Raw genomic sequence first — 23278 nt, 5'->3', positions numbered from 1 at the left:
TGCAGTGAAAACTTGAATTTAACGAGGTTCAAAAGTGCCGCGCAAAGAGCATGGAAATTGGAAGTGGCTACCACAATAGGGAGGACTTTTCCTTCTTGGCATTAAGCCAGGGAAGTTTTCAAGAATTTTTCTGGATGATGGATCATTCATCATTCAATTGATTTCTCAAATTACTTTCATCAGAAGGGAGATCAAGAGATTCCCCTTTTCTTTTGCGTTTCTCCGAATCGACTTCCAAACAGATTGCTAAAAGAATCCGAAGGATCGAAGAGAAGTTGTCTAAACCGATATTCAAGCAGAATTTCCATTGGGTAGGGTTTCAATCAAAGATTGAAGAGGAATACGAAAAGAAGAAGGACGAAAATATGCAGGTAATGTTTTGCACTGGAAAGTGCTGCTTAATTTTTTTGTAGCGTTAGGTAGCAGTAGCACTTCTTTCAGCAAAAATCAATTAGATCCACACGGCAAGAAAGCTCGATGTGGACCGCATCAAATATATTATTGACACTATTCCATGATATTTCTGCTCTCAAAAGGCTATTTTGAGCTTCACGGACTCATAAAGATTTTCAAGACATTATTCAAGCCTGTAGAACTTCAAGATCTTATCCCTAGAATACATTGAGGAATATTAAATATCTTGTGGGAGACCAGCATAGTGTTTAACATTACTATCTCTCACGCCAAAGTCACGAGTTCAAATTTCATCACAGACAAGCCAGGAAGGACACAATACCACTCTTGTGGTGAAACTTTGCCTCCTTGAGCACTGGGTGGTGTGAAAGATAGCACCGTTTTACCACCAGTTCAGTTTCATCCACCTCCCGCATGTGGCCAAGCTTGACGTATTCCTCCATGAAAGCGTTGTATTGCTTACGTTCCTTGGAGACGCCGGTATGCGATGTCCTGAGACTCGCCCAACAGTGAAATGGCATCTTCAACCTTCGGCAGTGAGACGGTGTACCCACCATCCGAACCTCGTTGAACCGTGTTGACATAATAATCTTCACACTGTTTTTCTTCTAGCGAGATAACCTTGCCTGACTCAACCTCCTCGCAGAACCAGAAGCGAGAAATTAACTCATCCAGGCCAACTAGTGATGATATGTTGCAACTGATATGCAGAGAGCGATTTGGTTCTGAACTGCCACCACTAATTATCCATCCAAACACGGATTCGTTTAGGGTTGGAAGATGTTCCCCCAGGGAAATTCTCCGTCCGATTTCGAAAAAGTCGAAAAAGCATTCGATACCTAGCACGAGATCCACTACGGTCGGTTCGAAGAATGTAGGATCCGCCAGTTGAATCCCACTTGGTAGAGTCCACGTATCCGTATTGACGGTGGCTGTTGGAAGATTTACCGTAACTTTTGGAAGAACCAGATAGTTCAATTCACGAGAGAAGTCAGAAACTCGTGACCGCAGTACCGCTCGAATCCTTTGCCGAAACCTTGTAGCCGCTTGACCAATCCCGGCTACCGAAATATCCACCCGATTTCGAGCAACCTGTAACCGCTGACTCATCGCTCCGTAATTAAATTGCTTTCGGATCCCGAGTCCAGTAGAGCGCGAGCTGGATGACGATTTCCAACGTCGTCCTCGATAACCACAACTACTGTTGCGAAAAGCACCTGGGTAGGTCTTTGGTGAGCTGCAGCGGACATTGCAGTTTCCGTGTGGCAGCCACGGAAACTGCAGCGTCCGTTAGCCACTTGCGTATCGGATGAGCTCTTGTTGGTCCTCAGAAGTGAACGATTTGCTGCCCCCAGCAACTGCAGCAACCTTGGTTTCCTATTCCTTCCTCTGCTTGAAGCATACTAAAGTATGGTGACGTCCCTTGCAGTTCCTACAGGAGTATTTTGAATGACAGTCCTTGGCTTGATGTCCTGTCCTGAAGCAGTTCCGACAGAGTCCATTGGATTTTACGAGACCATCCCTGTCCGATACTGCCATCCCCTGGAATTCATTGCAATGATGGAGAAGGTGATCCGAAGAACAGGCAACGCAGCGTCCCCTAGACGCTTGAGAATTGATCGGAGCTGACTTGCACATCCTAGTGGAAGGTTTTGAACGGATTGTGCAGATTCTCGACCAGCTCATCCAACCGGTTGACTATAAAGAGCGGTTGACTATAAATACCACTCTAGTGGTAAAACTTTTGTGACTGTGATAAAAAATAAAAGTACCTTATTGAAACCATTCAATGGTGTGCATTTTGTCAAAAGGCTATCTTGAGCTTCTTGAACTTATAAAGATTTGCAAAACTTCATTGGATCTGTAGAAATTCAATATGTATTTATGTGATGTTGATGATGCGCATGTTATTAAGAGGCTTGCTTGAGCATCATTGACTCATACAGATTTGCAGGACATTATTCAAGACTACATTCTGTCTGTAGAACTCCAAAATCTCCAAAATTGTTAGAATAGCATTAGGCAGAGGGCGACAACGCTGAAGTACAAGTCTTCAGCGAGGATCTCGTAGCAGTGGCAAAACCCGAGCAGGAGAAAATAACTAATGAATACCTAATTCTGACCTGATTCCAAAATTTAGTGCTGATCAGCCTGACATAAGGGGTGAAATATCAAAGATTAATACCAAAAAAATGCATGCAAAATACTTTGTAAATAACTAAAATTGGTATTTGTATACCAAAAGAATACCTGCGTGGTATTATTTTGGTTTTGCATTTGCATAATTTTGTAATGAAATTGTATATTGGGAACATTTTTTTGGTATTTTTTTTTTTTTTTGTATTTTACCTCTCATACATACTAATTTAAGGTATCGATATATTCGTTCCTGTTTGGGAAGGATTGAAGGTGAAGAAACCCGAGCAGGAACGAATATCTCGATACCTTAAATTGGTATGAATAAGCATGACATAAGTGGTAAAATACAAAAAAAATTGTTTGAATGGTGTTTTCGTTAACCTTCCTAAGAAAATTTACATCTTTGTGTACGCTGACGGCATTATCCTCCTGATCCCATAAAGGCACTACGTAGAAAGATGGGCGCTGCCACAAGAGCAGTCTCCCTTTAGACATCACTGGCTGGCTTCCACCTCTCAGCCGTAAAAAATGCACACTAGTGCACATCTGCTCTCACCATCATGCCGTCCTTACCCGAGCAGGAGAAAATAACTTATGAATACCTAATTCTGACCTGATACCAAAAGTTGGTATTGACCAGCATTACATAACAGGTAAAGTACCAAATAGTAATACCAAAAACTTGCATGCAAAATACTTTGTAAATATCGAAAATTGATATTTGGATACCAAAATAATACCTGTGTAGTATTGTTTTGGTATTGCATTATCATAATTTGGTATTGGAATGGTATTGTGGGAACATTTTTTTGGTATTATGTTTTGGTATTTTACCTCTTATGTCATGCTCATCCATACCAATTTGAGGTATCGAGATATTCGTTCCTGCTCGGGTTACACTCCCATCTGTATCAATGGTACAGCTATTCCCATCAGGAGGTCAGCCCGTATCCTCGGAGTTCGAATTGACCGACATTTGACCTTTTCTGCCCACTTTGACGAAGTCAGGAACTCCTGCAAGACACGTCTTAATCTGCTACGATCCATCGCAGGTCAATACCCAGACAGTAACTTACCCATTCGGCTTCGAGTTGCTAGAGCAATTTTGGAATCACGTCTCCTTTATGGAATCGAAGTTACCTGTCTCGCTCGCGAACAACTTATTACAAAACTAGTCTCTATATACCATCAATCCGGCCTACTACCATCCACACCTGCAATTGCAGCTTGCGTCGAAAGTGGAGTACTACCATTCAACCTTCTAGTTACTCAGGCCATCTGCAACCGATCAATTAGCTTCGAGGAGAAGGCAGCTGGCTCAGATGAAGGAGTTTTCCTCCTTACCAAGGTTAAACAACTCCTTTCATCCATTGCCAATCTGGAGCTCCCCTCGGTGTCTAGCATACATTGGTGTGGAGCCAGAGATTGGAATCTACTCGGGCCCATTATCGACTTGGCAATAAAGAAGAAGTTCAAGGCAGGATCCAACTCTACCCTAGCAGGAACGAATATCTCGATACCTTAAATTGGTATGGATGAGCCTGACATAAGAGGTAAAATACCAAAACATAATACCAAAATATGTTCCCACAATACCATTCCAATACCAAATTACGAAAATGCAATACCAAAACAATACCACCCAGGTATTCTTTTAGTATCCAAATATCAATTTTTGGTATTTACAAAGTATTTTGCATGTATTTTTTTGGTATTATTCTTAGGTATTTTACCTCTTATGTCATGCTGGTCAAAACCAAATTTTGGTATTAGATCAGAAGTAGGTATTCATTAGTAATTTTCTCCTGCTCGGGTACGGCACTCGTGAGATCCGTCGCGGAACTCCTAAGAACCAGATACTGCAACCACACTATCCGTTACTCCGATGGATCGGTTTCCCGTGAAGGGGTTGACATGGGCATCACGGGCCCCCAAATGTACGTACTTCATCGACTTCCAGACCAGTACACTATATTCTCGGCAGATGCGGTCTTTGCTTTTATTGCTGCTACCACTCCCTTAAACAATCCGATTGCCATGTTTACGGATTTGTATGGATTCCGGGTCACAGCGGCATTCGTGGTAATACGGAGGCGGATCATCTAGCGGCTTCTGGTCACTTCCCACAAAGATGAAAGACTCAGTACTGTTGCCAAAAAGGAAAGGATTATCCAGAACAGGCTGAAAAATGTATGGAGAGTGATTGTCGAAAATGCAGTTCGCATTCCGGAAAGGGAGATCTACGGTGGATGCAATTCGGATCGAGAGCGCTGAGAAATCGTCCTATCAGAAACGGAGGGGTGGACTGTGACAACAATAGACGTCAAGAACGCATTCAATGAGGCTTACTGAGATGCCATCACCGAAGCGCTGCACAGAATTAAAGTATCTGACATCCTGTATAGCATTCTGGTGAGTTATTTCCAGAACCGAGAAATGGTCTACGAGATAGACATGGGTCAGAGATCGATTTGGATCACGGCGGGAGTTCCACTAGGCTCCATCCTTGGTCAAACGCTCTAGAACCGAATGTAAAACGGTATGCTGTCGCTCAATGTCTACTTAGGTTCGGACAAGCAACGTCGTCCCTCTGTCCGGAATGTGGAAATTTGGAGGAACCGAAACCGGACAGTCAAAGACCCCTAGATTTGAAGTAGTGAGAAAGGAGATTCCTGCCCTTAACGCGGAGAATGTCGTTGACGAAATATGTCAAGATGAGGGCACCTGGAATGCCGTCTTAAATACTGTCGGAGTTGCTAAGTAGAGAGACGATTAGAGTACTAGCAACGCCAGCTGACTGTACCCCATTAGGCATAAATACGTTAGGCATACGGACGTTAGGCATACGAACGTTAGGCATACGGACGTTAGGCATACGGACGTTAGGCATAATGGACGTTAGGCATAATGGACGTTAGACATAAAGTCATTAGGCATAATGGACGTTAGGCATAATATACGTTCGACATAATGGACGTTAGGCATAAAATACCTTGCTGCTGTTCAACTCTAGAAACCTGTTTCGAGCATGGTAAACAATGCTTATTAGAGTGTTGCAAAATTTGAAATTTTCGCTCCACAATACTTAAACGATTCCAAATCGGATCCTGACTAACCTCTCAAAATTTGAACCCATTTGGTGAGAAACTGAGATGGCACAAACCATTTGAAGTTTGTATGGGAATTACTATGGTAAAACCAAGATTTTTGTTCATGTCTATCTAATAATTCACCATATCGGTCTGCTTCAAAAACTTTCAGCTGTACTTGTAGAAAATTTTCCCAGCTACAACTTTGCTCAAGACCACTTTGCAAAGATCGAAAGTTATCAATGGTTCAATGCGCTGATGTCTTATGATCATGCTCAATCAACTGATCAGCAGGCAACATTGGTGTTTCTGGGGCGTTGAATAGGACACAAAAATCATGGCTACTATGTCACACTGCAAAATACAGTGTTGCCTACAGAGCAGCTGCTTGATCATGTCATAAGTTTACCAATCTCTTAAATAAATAATAACTTTTTCCTGTCTCGTTTTACATAGAAACAATCTTCTACAAAGTTGTAGCTGAGAAAATTTTCTATTAGAATGACTATCGAATTGTTTCGCAGCTCAATATGGAAAAAAGACTAGAAGGCAATGAACAAAAAGTTGAGATTTCCCATAGTAGTTTACAAGTAAACTTCAAATGGCTTGTGCGAAGTCTGTTTGTAACCAAAGGAGTTGTAACTTTGGGAGGCTAATCAGAACCCGATTTGAAACTATTTAAGCACTGTGGAGCGAAAAAGTCAAATTTTGCATCAGTCTAATGCTTAAATATATTAGGCTAAGCGTTGAATAAAAAATGATACAAGCACAGTTATAAGCTGTTATAAACCATTATTTATCATATCATAAGTGACGTAGCTACATATTTACTAAGATCCAAGGTTAGTAGCAATAGCGGTTAAATAATCTGGCAATGAAAACTCAGCATAGTTTTGACTATATCTTGAAATCAATCGCATCTAGAAATAAAAAAAAAAACAAATCACACATTTGTTGTAATATATTCTTACACACATATTACAATTGTCAAAGAAGGAAATTTTTTCCTCAAAGAACAGCTCATGAAATAAAAAATGGTGAATTCTGTGGTTTTTCATTCAATAACAAAAAAACAGCTAAGGTTGAATAAAATATGATTCCAAAAAACAGCTCATGCAATGAAGAATGGTGAGTTCTGTGGTTTTTAATTCAATAACATAAAAACATACCTGCTGCTTCCAGGATTTCCTGCCATACTTTTCGATACAACGATTCTGTTTGTGTTGTCATCAGAATGAAAACTAGCGGAACCATCTGCTGATGTGAGGGAGCGATACTTCCATGAACAGTGGCGAGTTGCCGAAACAAACAAGGAACTGTGGCAAACGTACCATCTGTAACCCAATACTTTACCTGTCCAAGACGTCGCAAGTTTTCATGAGTTCCAAAAACTAAGGCTCTTTTATTATTGTCACCGAAGTCAGCAATCAATAGACGGTCCCCATTATCATCCTTCTGGAATTCATCGGGTAGATTATGCCAAACGTTCTTTATGCCCAACGTCCATTATGCCTATCGTAAGGTTTTGTTTTTAAAGCCCAGCTCAGGTTGAGGTTCGCACTGACGAAAAGTTCGGTTTTTCGCATATTTTTTAATTGTACCAAATCAAACAAATATTAGTTTTCGCGTGTGGATAAGTGTAAATTAAGATCTATCACGTCTCCAAAAGTTTTTCTTAGTGATATTGGAAATTAACGTGAAAAATCTGGGACAAGAATTTGTTTCGAGTAGCTGTGGTGTCGCGTCGGTCGGTTTTTCATTTCGCTTGTTTTTGGTGCTTTGCCTGCCTCCCAAAAAAAGTTTTACCGGGTATTTTTTTTTGTGTGTGCTGGCGTTCTGCCTTCCGGAGGATGCACGCGAATGAGGTGTCAAGCAAAAATTCGGTGCAAATGAAAAACTTCGAATATGATTCATAATGTCGTGTTGGGTGGTAAAAACAACGCGGAAGATTTTTTCGATTACCGCGAGTGAACAAACCGGTCCTTTTTCGGAGGCAGAATTTGGTGAGATCCATCTGATTTATAATCAATCATGAATGCATATTTCCATATATTACTAAATACGCGCCAGATTTCGAAACATCACATTTCGAATTCTGGAAGTGTGTTTGCAGTACCATTATTCATATGATAACGGTAGTGTTTACATGCGGGGCTTATTGTATGTGAAAGTAACCTCGGAATGGACGTGAACTACCAGGCATTCTGAAATGGGTTGCTGAATCTGCAGTAGAGCTATCGCTTTCTAACTCCAGGACTAAACTTGCTTTAAATTATTACATCAAGGATTGTTGTGAGCAAATTTCTTCCATAATACCACTGCCGGCCGGTAGGGGTTAGATTGAATACACACACACACAATGTCCATTTTGCCTATCGTACATTATGCCTGGCGTCCGTATGCCTAACGTCCGTATGCCTAACCTCCATATGCCAAACGGCCGTATGCCTAACGACCGTATGCCAAACGTCGTGTACCCACGCCAGCTATAGCTTAGCTTAACCGGCTAGCGTGCATGACATTCTGTATATCGTGTATTCGAACTATAAGATGCTGTCACTGTATTGAAGAGTAGTCTGATTTACTTGTCATAATCCGGACGAATGTTATAAAAATATGAGCATCAACCACAACATCAACTGCAATTGCTCGACCCCTCTACACAGCTGTATTCATCATAGTACATAGTACAATTGCCACAAAAATAATCAAATCTCGATCACTGACCCGAAAAATTACCTATTTTCGTACGCTATCTGCTAAAAATAATCAAAACACGAATCATTTCCGCACGACTTAGAATGCACTACCGTAATGCACCGAATACCAGACAGTCCATAATTCCGGACATTTCATTTATTACTTCATGTTACGTCTACTTGGCATCATAATGAAAAGCGTCCGGATTTATGGACTAAGTGTCTGGATTTCGATTAAATACGGTACCTGATACTAGTTTAACGACATATTCTATTTCACGGAGGCACATTCTCATAAAATTCTAACGCATGCGCCCCCCTCATTTCACTAAATGCGACTTTCTCCACTGGTCATGCATGTTATGAACTCTCAACGAGCTGTGAGATCTTTCCCTCGCAGACGGTGAAAGTACTAACAGTGTGTTTATATTTTTGTATTTTTGCTGGTGTAAGCAAAATGTCACGCGGCTCGCGGCGGTGATGACCGACGTCACTGTATGCATGTGGATGTAGGACGCCATCCGGAACATATGTTTTCGGTTTTCAAGATGCAGATCATACCGGCCGGCGCACGGGCGCATCTGTGACCGGCTGACTTTATGAGTGTTAGTATGTCGTCGGTTCGGGAAAGCGACTCTTCAACGTTTTGTGTACATTTTGCCTAAATTTAATTTCAGTTCATTGTGAATTCTTGGTAGGACCAGACCGACAGCTTCAAAAGGATTGTTAAGCGTTAGTTCAGACTAAAATACCCGATTGTTACCGGGAGAGCAAAATGTTCAAGCTGAGGTAAATGTGCTATATTTGGGAAATTTTCCTAGCGAGAAAGATTTATGAAATTTCATGTCCATTTTTAGCATTTTGGCTCTGTTGCTCGTATCGGCTTCGGCGAAAGCGGATTACGAAGGCACATATAGCTGTTATTCTGGACGAAAGGAGTGCAAATTGACGAATGTCAAGTATGAAACGCGTGACGCAGTCGCAAGCATTACCATTCTGGGTGGCAATGGACCGTTTTTGGATATTGAGTTTGTAGATTCATCTTTCCCGATCATTCCTCCGTCGTTGTTTCGCGATAACGACAATGTTCGGTCAATTGCAGTGAAGGAATGTGAAATTGAAGCAGTAGAACCGAGAACATTCGACAATGCAAGAGAACTGAAATTCCTAAAGATACAGAAAAATTGGCTGACAAAACTGTACAACGACATGTTTAAAGAAACCAAGCTGGCAAAAGTGAATTTTGGAAACAATCGAATCTCAGAAATTGAAGAGTTTACTTTTAGAGGATGTAGAGACCTGGATACGCTGAGGATGTCTAAAAATAGAGTCAAAGTTCTCCCAGTTAAAATTTTCGCTGGACTGAATTTATTGGAAGATTTACATTTAGATCACAACAGAATTGAAGAATTGGAGGAGTATTTGTTCCGAGACTTGACCAATTTGCAGGATTTGGATCTTGAACACAATTTCATTCAGATTCTTAAACCAAATACTTTCTCTGGTCTATCCAACCTACGAAAGCTGGTTCTGAAAGAGAATGAACTATCCTCAATTGATCCTCAAGCGTTCAACCCATTGACCAATTTGGTAGAACTTGATTTGGAGGAAAACAACCTTAAAGTCCTAGCTCCGGAAACTTTTGCCAGAATGACCTACCTTAAGGAGTTGATACTAACCGAGAACTACATCGAAGATCTAAATGATCACATTTTCGATCAAAATGGAATGCTACAAACGCTTGTTCTGAACAATAACTCCATAGAGGCACTACGGCCTGCTCTATTCTCAAGACTTCCCAGATTGGAGCAGCTCTCAGTGCAGTTCAACGAGCTCGCAAGTCTTGAAGATAATTTGTTCTCGAGCAACCAAAATTTGGACACCCTACACTTTGAAGGAAACGTCATTGCCAAGATTGCCCCTCGAGCATTCGCCAATCTCAGACGTCTCGAGATTCTGGACCTGGACGACAACAATATAGCGTCAATTGATGGAGGAATTTTCAGCGATTTGAGCGGCTTGGAAAAACTATTCTTGGAAAACAATCTACTGCGAGATTTGCGAGCTGGATCTCTTCGAGGAGCAAGCAACTTGCGGAAGCTATATCTCAAAGACAACTTGATACGGAAAGTTGACGAATCATTCTTCAACGATGTTCCACAGTTGAAAAGCCTCTCGCTGCAAGACAATCTGATTGATGTCCTGCCTCGGAACCTGTTTTCCAGCCTCGGTAGATTGGAGGAATTATCTTTGAGTGACAACAACCTCGTTGATTTGGAGGACGACGTGTTTCGCGCCGTTGCTGGATCATTGCAGGAGCTTTATTTGGCCAACAATAAACTGACAACCATTCGCTCATCAGCTCTGAATTTGGGTTCGCTGGAGTACCTGGAGCTTGCCGAAAACTACTTGCAGGATCTTCCCCGGAATGTTTTCGAGCACCTGAGAAGGCTGGACTCACTAGATCTAGATGATAATAAGTTCAGCAACATTCCAGAGGCCATCCGAGGTTTGTCCACCTTGAAAGATTTGGAAATAGCAGGTAATCGAATTGCTCGAATCGATGCGCAAATTTTGAACTCGTTGCAAAGTCTCAAGGAGCTAGATTTATCGGACAATCGCCTACCGGACGTCCCCACCGACGCATTCAACAGCCTGCGAAACCTCAAGGAACTGTTTTTGAACGAAAACCGGATCAAGAAGATTGCGGAAAGCAGCTTCATGCAGAACCGTAACCTGAAGAAGCTTGATCTGAGCAAGAATGAAATCGGTGATTTGAATCAGAAAATGTTTTCAGGCCTGTACAACTTGGAGGAACTCAACCTGGGTGACAATCCAATTGGGCGCATAGATGAGTATGCATTCCGGGATCTATCTAGATTGGAATCACTATCACTGAGAAACTCAACCTTGCCGTACATCCAAGGAAGTCCTTTTATGGGGCTTTCTGCGCTAGAAAAATTGGACTTGGACTTCAACAAATTGAAGGAACTGAACGATGGCATGTTCCGAGGATTGGAGAGCATAGAAGATTTGCTTGTGAACAGTAATCCCCTGACGGATATCCAAGTTTCTACGCTTCATCAACTGGGAAACCTTCAAGTGCTTAGCATCGGACCTAACGATATCATCAGCTTTGACAAAGATTTGTTCCGATACTCTTTGCGCTTGGAAGAACTGTACATGAGTGGAATCGAGTTCAGCTCCCTTCCCCGGGGAATCTTCCGTCCTACGCGTAAGTTGGAAGTGTTGTCGATTAATAACAACAAACAGTTAGCGTCAGTTGAGAAAGAATGGTTTAAGGACCTGCCGAACCTCAGGGTTCTCAACCTGGTGAATAACGGTATTAACAACTTTCAACCGGGAGTTTTCGATGACCTGGAGGATCTAGAAAATCTCTTTCTGACCGACAATTCGGTCGCATCTTTGGACGTTAAACTGTTTGCCAAACTTCTTCAACTGGAAGCTTTAGAGCTTGAAGGCATGTCGTTACGATCTCTACCTGTTGGAATCTTTGATAATCTCGTAGATCTGGAGTTGCTGGATTTGAGCAGAAATCATCTGAACTCGTTGAATAACCGAATCTTTTACAACCTCTTCTCATTGGAAAAACTGTCACTTGCGGAGAATGGAATCAGTTCACTGAGCCCAGCATTGTTCGATGGGTTGCGGAACCTCAACGAAGTGGATGTTAGTCATAACGAATTAAGTTCTATAGATCCTAATTTATTCCGTGATTGCTTGAACCTTGAAACACTGGATCTGTCCGGTAACAAATTAGCCGTTTTTGACCTTCCACGAATGAGTTTTGCAAAGACTTTAGAAGAACTGGATGTATCCCAAAATGTGCTTACATCGCTGATCGTAACCGAAGAGGTGTACTCGATAATTGCTGATGACAATCAAATTAGTACGATTGTGATGGATCAATCACCATCATACAATCTGGCGTTGCTGTCCCTTTCGAACAACCGACTCTCGGATGTTTCTCCGATCTTCCGTTTCAACAACCTGATATCGCTGAACATCTCCCGAAACGACCTTTTCCAGATGGATTTCGGTCGGCTGACAAACTCGTTAGACGAGCTGGAAGTTCTAAATGTGTCCAATTGCAAGATTTCTTCATTCGGAGTGCAAGGACTGACCACCCACGAGTCTATGATAGCGTTGGACATTTCTAACAATGAGCTGCCGAATCTGGATTTTGAGATGTTAAAAAATTTCCCGGATGTGGAAACGTTTGTATTCGGTGGTAATCGATTCGATCGATTGGATTTTGATACACTGTTGAATACCTTCAAGGACATGGAGCTGGTAGGAATGCAAGGCACCGAATGGGATTGCGGGTCATTGGACAGAGCTGCTCACATTTTCGAAGACAATGACGTGGATTTTTGGAAGAGCGGACATTTGGAATCATGCAGGGGAAGAAATATTAATGGAATCTGTTGCAAGTAGTGCGTAAAATTAGTGTGCTTCTACAATAGAAAGTAATTTATGGTGTTCTCATGATTGATTTAAGATAGCATTTGAATAAGATGGAAAAAACCAGTGTTGATAGAAAAGATCGCATATCTATCCTGAGTTCACACTGTGCGATTGGTTCCACTTTTCATTGTTCTCTCAAAGAGTGAAGAAAAATCCCATCCAGTAGCTTTGATTTATTGTCGAAAAAATAAACCATTTTTTGTAGCTCATCAATGAATCACTTGTTTTCGGAAACCACGTAAGAGCGAGAAAAGAAACAAAATCTTCACACTCGGCAAGCTGCCATCGCCATCCGGAGAAGCAGCAGCACCAGCAGCGATGGTAATTATGTTCATTATTTTCGTTGTTTGGCCTACCAGCGTTACAAATTTCACTTCTGGGCCCACGGCCAGTTGTGGACCTGTGGTCAGCGTCCGTGGGCTTTGTACTTGAAGGTTCATTCAGCAAAACACCTTAACCACAGTGGCGTGCAGGGAAACAGGGTTATGGGGAACAGCTTTGGGGTTTGGCTATCATGATCTTCTTCCTTTCATTTTTCATACGTCGCAATTGAATTTTGCTCGAGAAAATTTCCGATACAGATGATATGAGGACAGTGCATTTTGAAAAAGTACTTGTATTAAGGGATTGTTTAGCCATATTTGAGCTCAAACAAATGGTCATACTAATATAAAATTTGGTTAAGCATAATGTCATTTTGAAATTATTTTTCAGCGACTCGTAGCCTCCCTTTTCCTCAGCTCGCATACGCCATTGTGGTCCATTGGAAGAGTATCCTAGGCATCATATCTGCTGACCACATCAGCGAAACAGCGCGCTCCTCCGGATCTTTCTCCCATCGCATCGTCATCGTCGCCCAAGCCAAGCCGAAATTCGTACGTAACCAAATTTTTATGAATGAACCAGCCAATTTTATTCACCGCACACCAACCATTGGGAAAATAATTGAATCTGGTCTGCTGCTGTGATTTTGACCTGTCCGCTTGCTCTGTATGGTGGGGAAACACATGTGCCAACACACATCCACGGCCGGCTACACACCCGTGTGTGCCCCGTTTGACCGTTTTTGGACTCTCCGTGGTCTGCTGCATCTTTCTCTTCCTTTTGCCTAGATATTTGTGTGGACCGTGTGTGGATTCCTCGCGCAGCTAAATTCGATCATAATTCATCTATTTATTATACGATTATTAACGGATAATTATGATCATTTTTTAGACGTTCCCTGGCTCCCGCGTATCGCGCAGAATCGATTTTCTCTTTTTTGAGGTGTTTTGGAGCCTGCTATTGGAGTTCCAGAACATCCTGTTTAAACCCGCGCGTTCGCAAGCTGTCTGCCGGATCGATGGTTCCCGTCCCGTGTGCGTGGTGGTGGGACCAGGTCGGGTCGCTTGCGGGATTCAAGCGTAACGATCTCAAACGGTGGCAGCGGAAGAATTACCGAAGCAATTATCGACTGACTTTTTTTTTTCGCCTTTACTCGGGTGAACTGACTGCGTGAAGCGTGTAGTTTTGTTTCCCTCGAATTCCCAGATTATGCCAGATCGACCCAAGGGGGCTATTCTTCAGAGTTAGAGATTTTGTGTTTTGTTGTGAAAGTAATTATCAAAAGCCTACAGGAAGAATGGGAGAAGAACGACTTCTTGGACCTTGCTTTTATAGAAATTTTCTGAATCCGGTGTACTTCAGCGACTGATGATGCTGGCAATTCAGAATGTTTGATACGAGTTGTTTAAGTTGAAAACTCCAAAAAATCACACACAACCTCAAATCAAAAGTTACCTTGTACCGTTCTCAATTAAATGTCAAATTTGTTTTCTAATATTTCTCATGCTGCATTGCAATTTGTGGCACTAAATTTGACAAGTCCTTGAAAAAGTAGTTGAGAAGACATTGAAAACGTCTATAAGATGTTTTGCCTGGCAAAATTCACAGCACCTCATGAAACTTTAAAGCCCGGTCCATTCAAAATTGAATCCACGACAATTGTCTGTATTTCGGGTGTACACACTTATTCTGTTTTTGGCTATCCTGATATTTTGGAATTGATAGACTATTCGGTAAAGTTTTGGAAATCAGTAAATAAAAACCCAATTATTAAAAATTACTCTGAACTTTTAAAGGCTGCAAGTGAAATATTACTGACTTTCAAAAATCTAGTATTATAATATCTCCAGTAAACCAATCTAAGCACGAAGATAAGGGTGCTTCAGTACAAGTTAAAAAAAGAATTTTCGGCACTGGATGCTGAAAAGTAGTTCCTTTCGACACTGTTATTTGAGTTATGAAAAGTACCCCGTTACGTTATTCGAAACAGTGATAAAAAGTGACACTTTTCAATAATGAGTGCTAAAAAATATTCAATCAAAGCCACCCTCCAGTTTGTTTCATAACCCCAAAATATGAGTATGCATAAAATGGTAATGATTTTACATAGTTGAAGATGCTTATTTCAAATAACAGACAGAAGTGGTAATTTTTATACGATAGAGAGAGGAGATGAAAGTATAGAATTGATAGCTCCGTTTATAGTACGGCAGTGTGAAAATTGCAGTAGACAGCGAGCTAGGATATCTTTTAGGAAGGTACAAATCGGTTTTATCATCCCTCAGTAATGATTGATGATTGTTTAGAGGTCACGCAAATTATTTAAAATTTGTATCGAGATTATGGTGAGCTACTATGGGAGATTTTCTTGGAGATTTAAGCATTTCACTAGGGCAGGTGAGCCAGTTTTTTCACTAGCTCCAGTATTTGACCCTAGTGTAGTTATAGCTAATTATAAGATAACATGGATATATTTGACTATTAGCGTCTGTATTTCGGCAGAGCAGCGTGTGTTGAGCTAGAAGACAACATTTTAGTTCATAATCATAATGCTTGTTTAATTAGGTCTCAGGGTTCTCAGGGTTCTCAGCCGTACGGCTAAAAACTGGACAATCTGCTTCGCGATGTTTTTACCAAAATATGCCAATTGTTTGTGCGATTAAGTGAAGTAAGAAGTTCAGTTATGATCACAAAAAACGAGTATTTTCCGAATTATTTTATCCTTTTAAAGGGCGGCCAAAAACTGGTGCATCTAATCATAGTGACACTAGTGTTGTTGAGTGGTAGGGGTTTTGACAATGCCAGTTTGTGTTTAGCTAAACTTCCGTTTCCCCAAAATTATTCACAGAAACTTCAACCTTCCCAAATGGGTCAAGAACAAACCCGTCACGGGACTCACGGGAGGACTCCAAGACTCACGATCCCACCAATCTGTCTGAAAAGGAAGCATTTATCGTTTCGTGATGATGTTTCACCCTACACCTTTATTTTTGACGTCGCTGGGAATAAACGATTTGCACACGGAACTGCGTGTCATCGGTAAAACAAGACTCCAGAACTAAGTGCACAGTTCATTTTGCGTGCCCTGACCTGCTATTCGATGAGCATTGGCCGAATTGAAGACGTTATCTAAATCCCATCGAATTCAACCCACCGGAATGGAGGTCACCTTCGTTGTCGTCTGTAAGGTATACCGGTTGTCCTTTTGACGTAGGATTACGTCTTTCGGCAACATATTGGGGGTGCAATTTCGAAAAAACTGAAATCGACCGCATTACGAAAAGAGGTCAGGTTTTGACCACATATAACTCTGTCAATAGCAGATAGATTTTGTTTGTTTAGAATAAACAAAACGATTGTAAATGTATCTACCAATCTGTTTCATTGAACACTATATTGATTTTCAATAGGTCACTCCCGAAAATTACACAAATGTCCAACTATTGCAATAGTGATCAGAACAACGCATTCCCTAGCACAGATTTGAAAATAGAATTCCATGCGGTCTCACTGAACGGTGCTCATTCAATCACCGTGTGTGGTGGTGTCCGGTCATCGGTGTCAGCAGCAGCAGCAGTTTTTTCGGCGTGTGGCGTTGAACATTGTACACAACGAAAAGCTACCTGCAAGCAGCGTGCTGCAGCCCACATGAGCGTCCATTCACCGAAGAAGGAGGAAGAAGCCTCACCGCTACTGATCGGGATCCATCTTCGTGAGTCGCTGTGGGCCATCTATGCCAAGAGCGTCACCCTCGTTCCAAACAACATACACCTCGCCAGCCTCATCCGTGTTGATGAACACCCTAATAGTTCAGCATTACTCAACCATCACGACAAAACGGACATTTTCAAGTTGAACATTGCATTAGGTCCTAAGTAACATTGATCGATTCTCTTTGTTGACTTTGTCTTTCGTTAATTACTTGAGCACACTGTTTCTTATAATATACTCATTCAAAGTTTCATATTCAAAGAACTAAATTGTTTGAGTTTCACCCATTTTTTTTTCTACCTTCATCGAGCATTATCAAAGTAACCCCAAATCAAAAAACTGAAGCTCGGTCACAAAACTAAAAAAAAATAGTGCAAATGCTTTAATTTCCGTTAAACATATTACTAAAGAATTGACTCTTGGATCCTCAGTACTTGTTTTAAACATATAAAATTTGAAAAACAATCATTACTGTAAAAATTATTTAGAATATACTTTAAAAACCAATCAATGTTACCCCGTTTTACGGTCCTATACTTTTGCTGTGACATCAAAATTACCTTTCGTAATCCTACGTCAAATCTACGGTCGTGTCTTGGATACAACCTTTTACTTTTTTCCATGATTTGATTTCCGTACTGCGTACCAATGCTACCAACGCCAAGGAGGCATCGACCCATCAACTCAAAAAACCGGAGACCATCGGATGGCGTGATCAGAGATTTTATGCTTCAGAAAAACCCGACGGCGCTGACTTGTCCGGTTGTCCTTTAACAGATATTGTTTTGTGATCTGAAAACTCGGGGAAAGACAACGACAGTTTCTACTACGAACTAGGAAAGACTCCATGTGTGCGAAAAAATGGATTGATCATTATTTAACAAAAACGCACTCAAGGCAAATTAACTATCTGTTTACATTTTCCATCATGACCATCCAAAAACATTCACTGCCTAAGCTTGGGCCCTGCGTCTTCTAGATTTGTGCTAAATCATTTAAAACCCAAATTCTTTGACTGTCCAACATACGGGAACATGAGTATAGTACCTTTAGAAGTGGAATAATCTTCACTGATACTATTTTTTTGTAATTGCCTTAATTTTTGAGGTGCATTTCTATCAAAATCAGCGTGGTTACATTACACCTAAGACTACCCGCACCAATGCGTTACTATTCGAGCTGCTAGTTTGACAACTTTAGCCATTGTTATTTTAGTTAGCAACTTTGTTTACGCACCGGTCGTTGCTATCACGATCGTGAATTTACGTTTTCGGCTTTCGCACCGACAGTTGCTAAACTTATCGTTGAACTTCGAACTGAAATTGATCACAGAGTTTCGTGATTGTTTTTTTTTTTCGACAATATTGATATACCTAAGCACGAAGACTGAACATTGAAGGTTAAGATCCAACTACAGACCCAGGTACTCAAGAAACGGCCCTCCGGAAGATCCGAATAGCTCAGCGATTTTTTTTAAATCTCTTGTTGTGATGCTACATGAATGAATTTGAATCTGGGGCCAACATGCGCACATTCGTGGTCACGAAACTCTCCTCTGGGCGATTCAGAACTTCGATAAAAGTGGCCAATTCGTAAAAATGATCGAAATATCGATTTTCGTATGCTCCTCTTACACAGCAAAAAATTCATTTTGATATCACATCCAATATCAAGTCCAAATAAAACTAGGATTTTTATGCGAATTGTCTACTTTTGTGGATTTTCAAAATCTTCCAGAGAACCACACCGCTACCTGATTGCATATGCTAGCCTAGATCATAATTCTACATGTAGCTTCAGAATATGTGAATCGTGCAGTATGAATTGATCACTTTTACGCATGGTCCGGACCTCCCGAAAGACCGGGTTGTGCCAGCAGAGTTCGCATGCTGGTCCCAGATCCAAATTCATTAATGTAGCATCAAAATAAGTGATTTAAAAAATACGGAGCTCAAGGATCTTTTTTATTAATTGGCCCCCTTTACGGATGATCTTTCGAAGGACCGTTCCATGGCCACCAGAGTGCACATACTGGTTTCAAATCCAAATTCATTCATGCAGCATAACAACAAGTTGATTAAAAAAATCTAGATCCTTTTTTACTAATTTTCCACATTTATGGATGTTCTGGGTCTTCCAGAGGAATGCTTTGCTGTCCCTTGCGTCCACATTTTCGTCCCAAATCCAATTTTATACATTTATCACAATGTGCAAATGAAAAACAAAACAAACATTTCATAGATAGCAACGCTCGGGCCGGTTGCTATCGCGCTGCTATATTTGTCAACCCGCTGTTCACCGAGAGGCAGATTATTTCCCGCACTTGAACGCCCAGTGCGGTTACTGCGTTATGGTGGAAGTTGCTAAAATAGCTCTAGCAACGCATTGGTGCGGGTGCTCTTAGCAATGGAAGAATGCTGCGTTGAAACAATCACTATGGCTAAAAACTGCAGCACCCCTACGGCCAATGAATAAACAACTGATGCAAAAACTGGCCGGTGAGCTTGAAGTTTAAAATCAATTATTATGATTATTGTGAATTCACAGATTTCACACCGTTTTACCAGAAGAAGCCCTAAACTTGTTATTGTAGTTTACAATGATGTTTTGAAATAATACAAGCAAATATATTATTCAATTTCATTATTCATATACTGCCGGATAAAATAGGTACGTGTTTTATTTAAATAAAAAAGAGTCTTAAAATCACCACAATAGACCTTATTCAAATTTTGATATATTTTTTTTTCGTAAAGTATTGAGATCTTTAAGTTAAAAAAAATACTAATTTTTCGTGCATTTCAGCAATAATTTTAAAATTTAAAACCTATACCAAAAAAACCAAAATCGAGTGTACTTATATTCAGCTGAATTGTTCATTTGGGGATTTCTTTGAATCTAATATGTAGGGTACATGTCCCTAACCTCGGTCTAATATGAAGCCTTCAATTACATTCTATGCCATATCAGGCATACCATTTGATAACGGCACAAAATCATTTATAAACAAACTTTCTAAGGCCCTTTACACGCGAACCAAAGTACGCCAACGCAAACCAATACCACGTTTGGAAAGGTGATAGTTGCCCCTATCAGCATCTGGTAGAGTAAGTTTGCTCTATCAAATGGTGTAGTTAGTGTGCGTGGACGTGTTGAGATTCATGAGCGTGTTATGATTCATGACGTTTAAAGTAAATGTTTACATTCGGCTCATAGGATCTTTTCACATGTTGTTCTAGAAGAAATCTAGGCTAACATTTGAAAAAGGCGAAATTCCAAAATCACCATATCGAGATAATCGCTTCCAAATTTTAGAGACCTTAAAATTAATCCTTTTTCACGACTTTCCATTTTCTGGATGATTTTATTAGCTTGACATATAGTAAATAGTGTAAATCATCGTGCATCACTAAAAACTCAAAAAAAGTTTTTTTTTGCCGTGAAATTGAGAAGAAACTGTCATACTCCCTGATAATTTCTTACATGTTGTTATCCCCCGGACCTTCCACCCTTTGAACTGCCAACACTGGTGATACGCCGTTAAAATTCACCCTCGGGATTTTTTGTTTGTTGTTCCGCCTTAGTTCTTCGTTCGCAAATTTTGTGAGAGTGGAATAACGCCCGGAGATTTTTTTTTGGTCTTCTTTTTGTTCGTTGTTTACACTGAAATATTAATGGGATGAATCGGGTCTGTTACTACAGAATCAGTACGTTTTGCATATTAAAACAATATAATTCGTAGTTTTGGTGCAAGGCGTAACAACCAGATGTATCATAGAGTTGAAAATTGGAAATACGCAATATAAAAGGAAACCTTTTTGATGATTTGAAATATTTTTTTTTTTTTCTGATCACGCCTTCCTTCGGATGGGAAGTAAAGCCGTTGGTCCCCGGTTCATGAGTTGATGGGTCGATAGGTAGGGTCCAGGTGTGGGAGCTGCCTTCCTGGCACGTCGGTAGCATTGGTGCTCAGCACGGAAAACAAGATCGACGGAAAAAACAAACCAAAGGAAAAAAAAAAAAATGATATTTTTTCTACTTTTTCGTGTTTATCGAGTAGTTTGTGAACTTTTCTCTCTATATGTGGCAAAATATGGGTTTGTTTTCTTTTTACATTTTGGCTCTTCCACCCCTTTCATATGTTAGTCTAGAAATAGTCCGAAGAGCCCAATCGGAATTTTAGTGCACGGCCGATGAGATCGACTAAAAATTGAGTGGTTTTGACTGAGTAATATGTTTCTTGTTCTTCATCAGAAATCTACTCGAATATAAAGAAAATCGACGAAAATTTTACTAAGACTCCTCATATTTAAAAGGTTTTTAATCGAAAACCGAGGAAAATTTTACTCAGTCTTTGAGTAACCTGCGAATTTGAGTGAACGGAACTCAAATTTGAGTCAAATTTGACGGCCGTGTGCCTTATGAAGTTAAATAATATTTCTAAAATATACTGAATAATTCTAAATCTTATAAATTTGTGTTGAAAATATCTTTCCATTCGTTTAATATTGATTTTTGGAATCAACATCACTGTTACTGTTACCCAGTGACTCACAATGATAAGAGCGAAATAGATTAGTATGTTTTAACAGCACCCTCTTTTGAACAGCAATAACATACAGCGACACTCTCTAACACACTTTCACCAGTGATGATTACAAGCAGAGTTCTGGATTTTCGAAACAAGGTAAAGTAAATGAAGTTTCGCAGCATTATCATTTTCGCGTAAGTCATTATGTTTCTTGTTATCGAGTTACGATGAACATTCCTCCTGTCAAACATTACATGGCTATCGCTTGTTTCGTTAGCCAAGATCATCAGTTCATTGTATTTGAAACAAAGACTTCTTTCAATTGACGTAATGAATTACTCGAAAACTGCTTCCTTCGTTTCTTCCACTGTCACTTCAATTCGGGACTCATTCGACTTGTCATGCGTCACGTCATCGGGCATCAAAATATAGTAACCGGATAGTATCCGCACAATATCTATTGCCGATAGGGGTGGTATACGGATTATATGTAGTAATATTTTTTTTAAATTTATATTAAACGAAAATTAAATTAACGAGGGCATTCTGAAGTCCAAGATGGATATTTTTGGAACGGGGACGACGCAAAGGTGCCGAAAATCGATGTCCGATGTCATTTTGCAATCCAAGATGGTGGCCATCGGGCTCAGGAAAAGTCTAAAATGGGTATTTTTCGAACGTAGATCCCGTAAATCGATAATTAACGCCATTTTGGAATCCAAGATGGCGGCCATTGGTTTTCGGAAAACGTGTCAAATATCCTAACATAGGGATTTTTTTTTCGGAACGGGAACGACGCATAGATGCCGAAAATTCAATATGGCAACCATCGGTTTTCATAACATAATATTTCAAAATGGCGTCGGTCATCGATTTCCAGCCTCTTGACGTCACCCGGATTTCAAAAATACCCAAAAAATATAATATTGATAGGTAAACAAACCACCCGACAATGATAAATTTGACATTACGTGTACAGATCTATGCGCATGAACCGCGTGAACAATCAACAAAGGTCAGAAAACTGTGCGAATTTGGATCGAACAGCTTCGCTTCAATGCGAACGTAAGTTCATTTGACAATGAAAGACGAGATGAACACGTGTGTCAAGCCAAATCAAACAGCATGAAAACTGATCGTTTCTGTGGTTCTGTTGATGTTGAAGGGGATCTGCTCGAAAAGAAGACAGAATAACTTTCAATTGAAAGTGATGGTTAACAGCTTCTTCAGCTACATTTTCATAGCAGATGTGGTATTCGTTTTTCATTAATATTGTGTATTATTGCTGAATAAATTAGTTTAATGCTTGATAGGCCGAAGTGAGAGCCTAGGCTGACATTCCATCCCATAACCCTACAATAATATCATTCTTTCCAGTTTTTTTTTGTCACATAGCAGAAAAGCTAGCTAAAAAGTAATCGACTAATGTTTTTGTTAAGTCTACTTAGGCGCTACACACTTTAAATCTACTTAGGCTAAAGACTACTGATTGCTTATCGAAATCACGAAGTTATTTCGATTTTTTTTTTTCGATATATCGACATAAGGCTAATAAATCCAGATAAAGGTGGGTGTTTATAAAAAAGCAATACTAAAAACAGAGCCATTATTAAGCTATACAGAGCTAATAACGGCATACTTAAGATTTAAAAGCTTTATATTAGTCGTTGAATGCTTTGTATAGCCCGCCATGAAATAGCTTTGGAATTCTATTCTGGATCACGACCCCTACGTGTGACTAAATATAACGACTTTGATATTACGGTGCATGAAAATCTAGTTTCTGAAATTCTCTGAAAATCAATTAGCTCAAATCTCCTACGGCGACTGATTCCAATTGTGCGGTACCAAACGGTTGCATAGTTATTGCCCCTCCTCTGTAT

At 40.3% G+C, this 23278-nt stretch overlaps 2 protein-coding genes across 2 annotated transcripts; one reads left to right on the top strand and one right to left on the bottom strand.

Moving 5' to 3' along the window:
• Window positions 1-873: 873 nt before the first annotated feature.
• LOC135707297 (uncharacterized) lies at window positions 874-1524 on the bottom strand. The gene has a single exon (XM_065229100.1). The coding sequence runs from the start codon at window positions 1522-1524 to the stop codon at window positions 874-876; it is 651 nt and encodes a 216-aa protein (XP_065085172.1).
• A 7506-nt stretch (window positions 1525-9030) lies between these two features.
• LOC135707272 (slit homolog 3 protein-like) lies at window positions 9031-12801 on the top strand. Its single transcript, XM_065229065.1, has 2 exons — window positions 9031-9130; window positions 9199-12801. Exons 1-2 carry the CDS (start codon window positions 9117-9119, stop codon window positions 12797-12799), a joined length of 3615 nt encoding a protein of 1204 aa, XP_065085137.1. The 5' UTR covers window positions 9031-9116; the 3' UTR covers window positions 12800-12801.
• The last annotated feature ends 10477 nt before the right edge of the window (window positions 12802-23278 follow it).

Source organism: Ochlerotatus camptorhynchus, unplaced genomic scaffold (assembly GCF_037179485.1).
Source record: "Ochlerotatus camptorhynchus isolate MF236.1 unplaced genomic scaffold, CSIRO-AGI_Acam_v1.1 ptg000307l, whole genome shotgun sequence".
NCBI lineage: Eukaryota > Metazoa > Arthropoda > Insecta > Diptera > Culicidae > Ochlerotatus > Ochlerotatus camptorhynchus.
The sequence above is the reverse complement of the archived record's forward strand: the minus strand, read 5'-3'. Positions and strand labels throughout refer to the sequence as shown.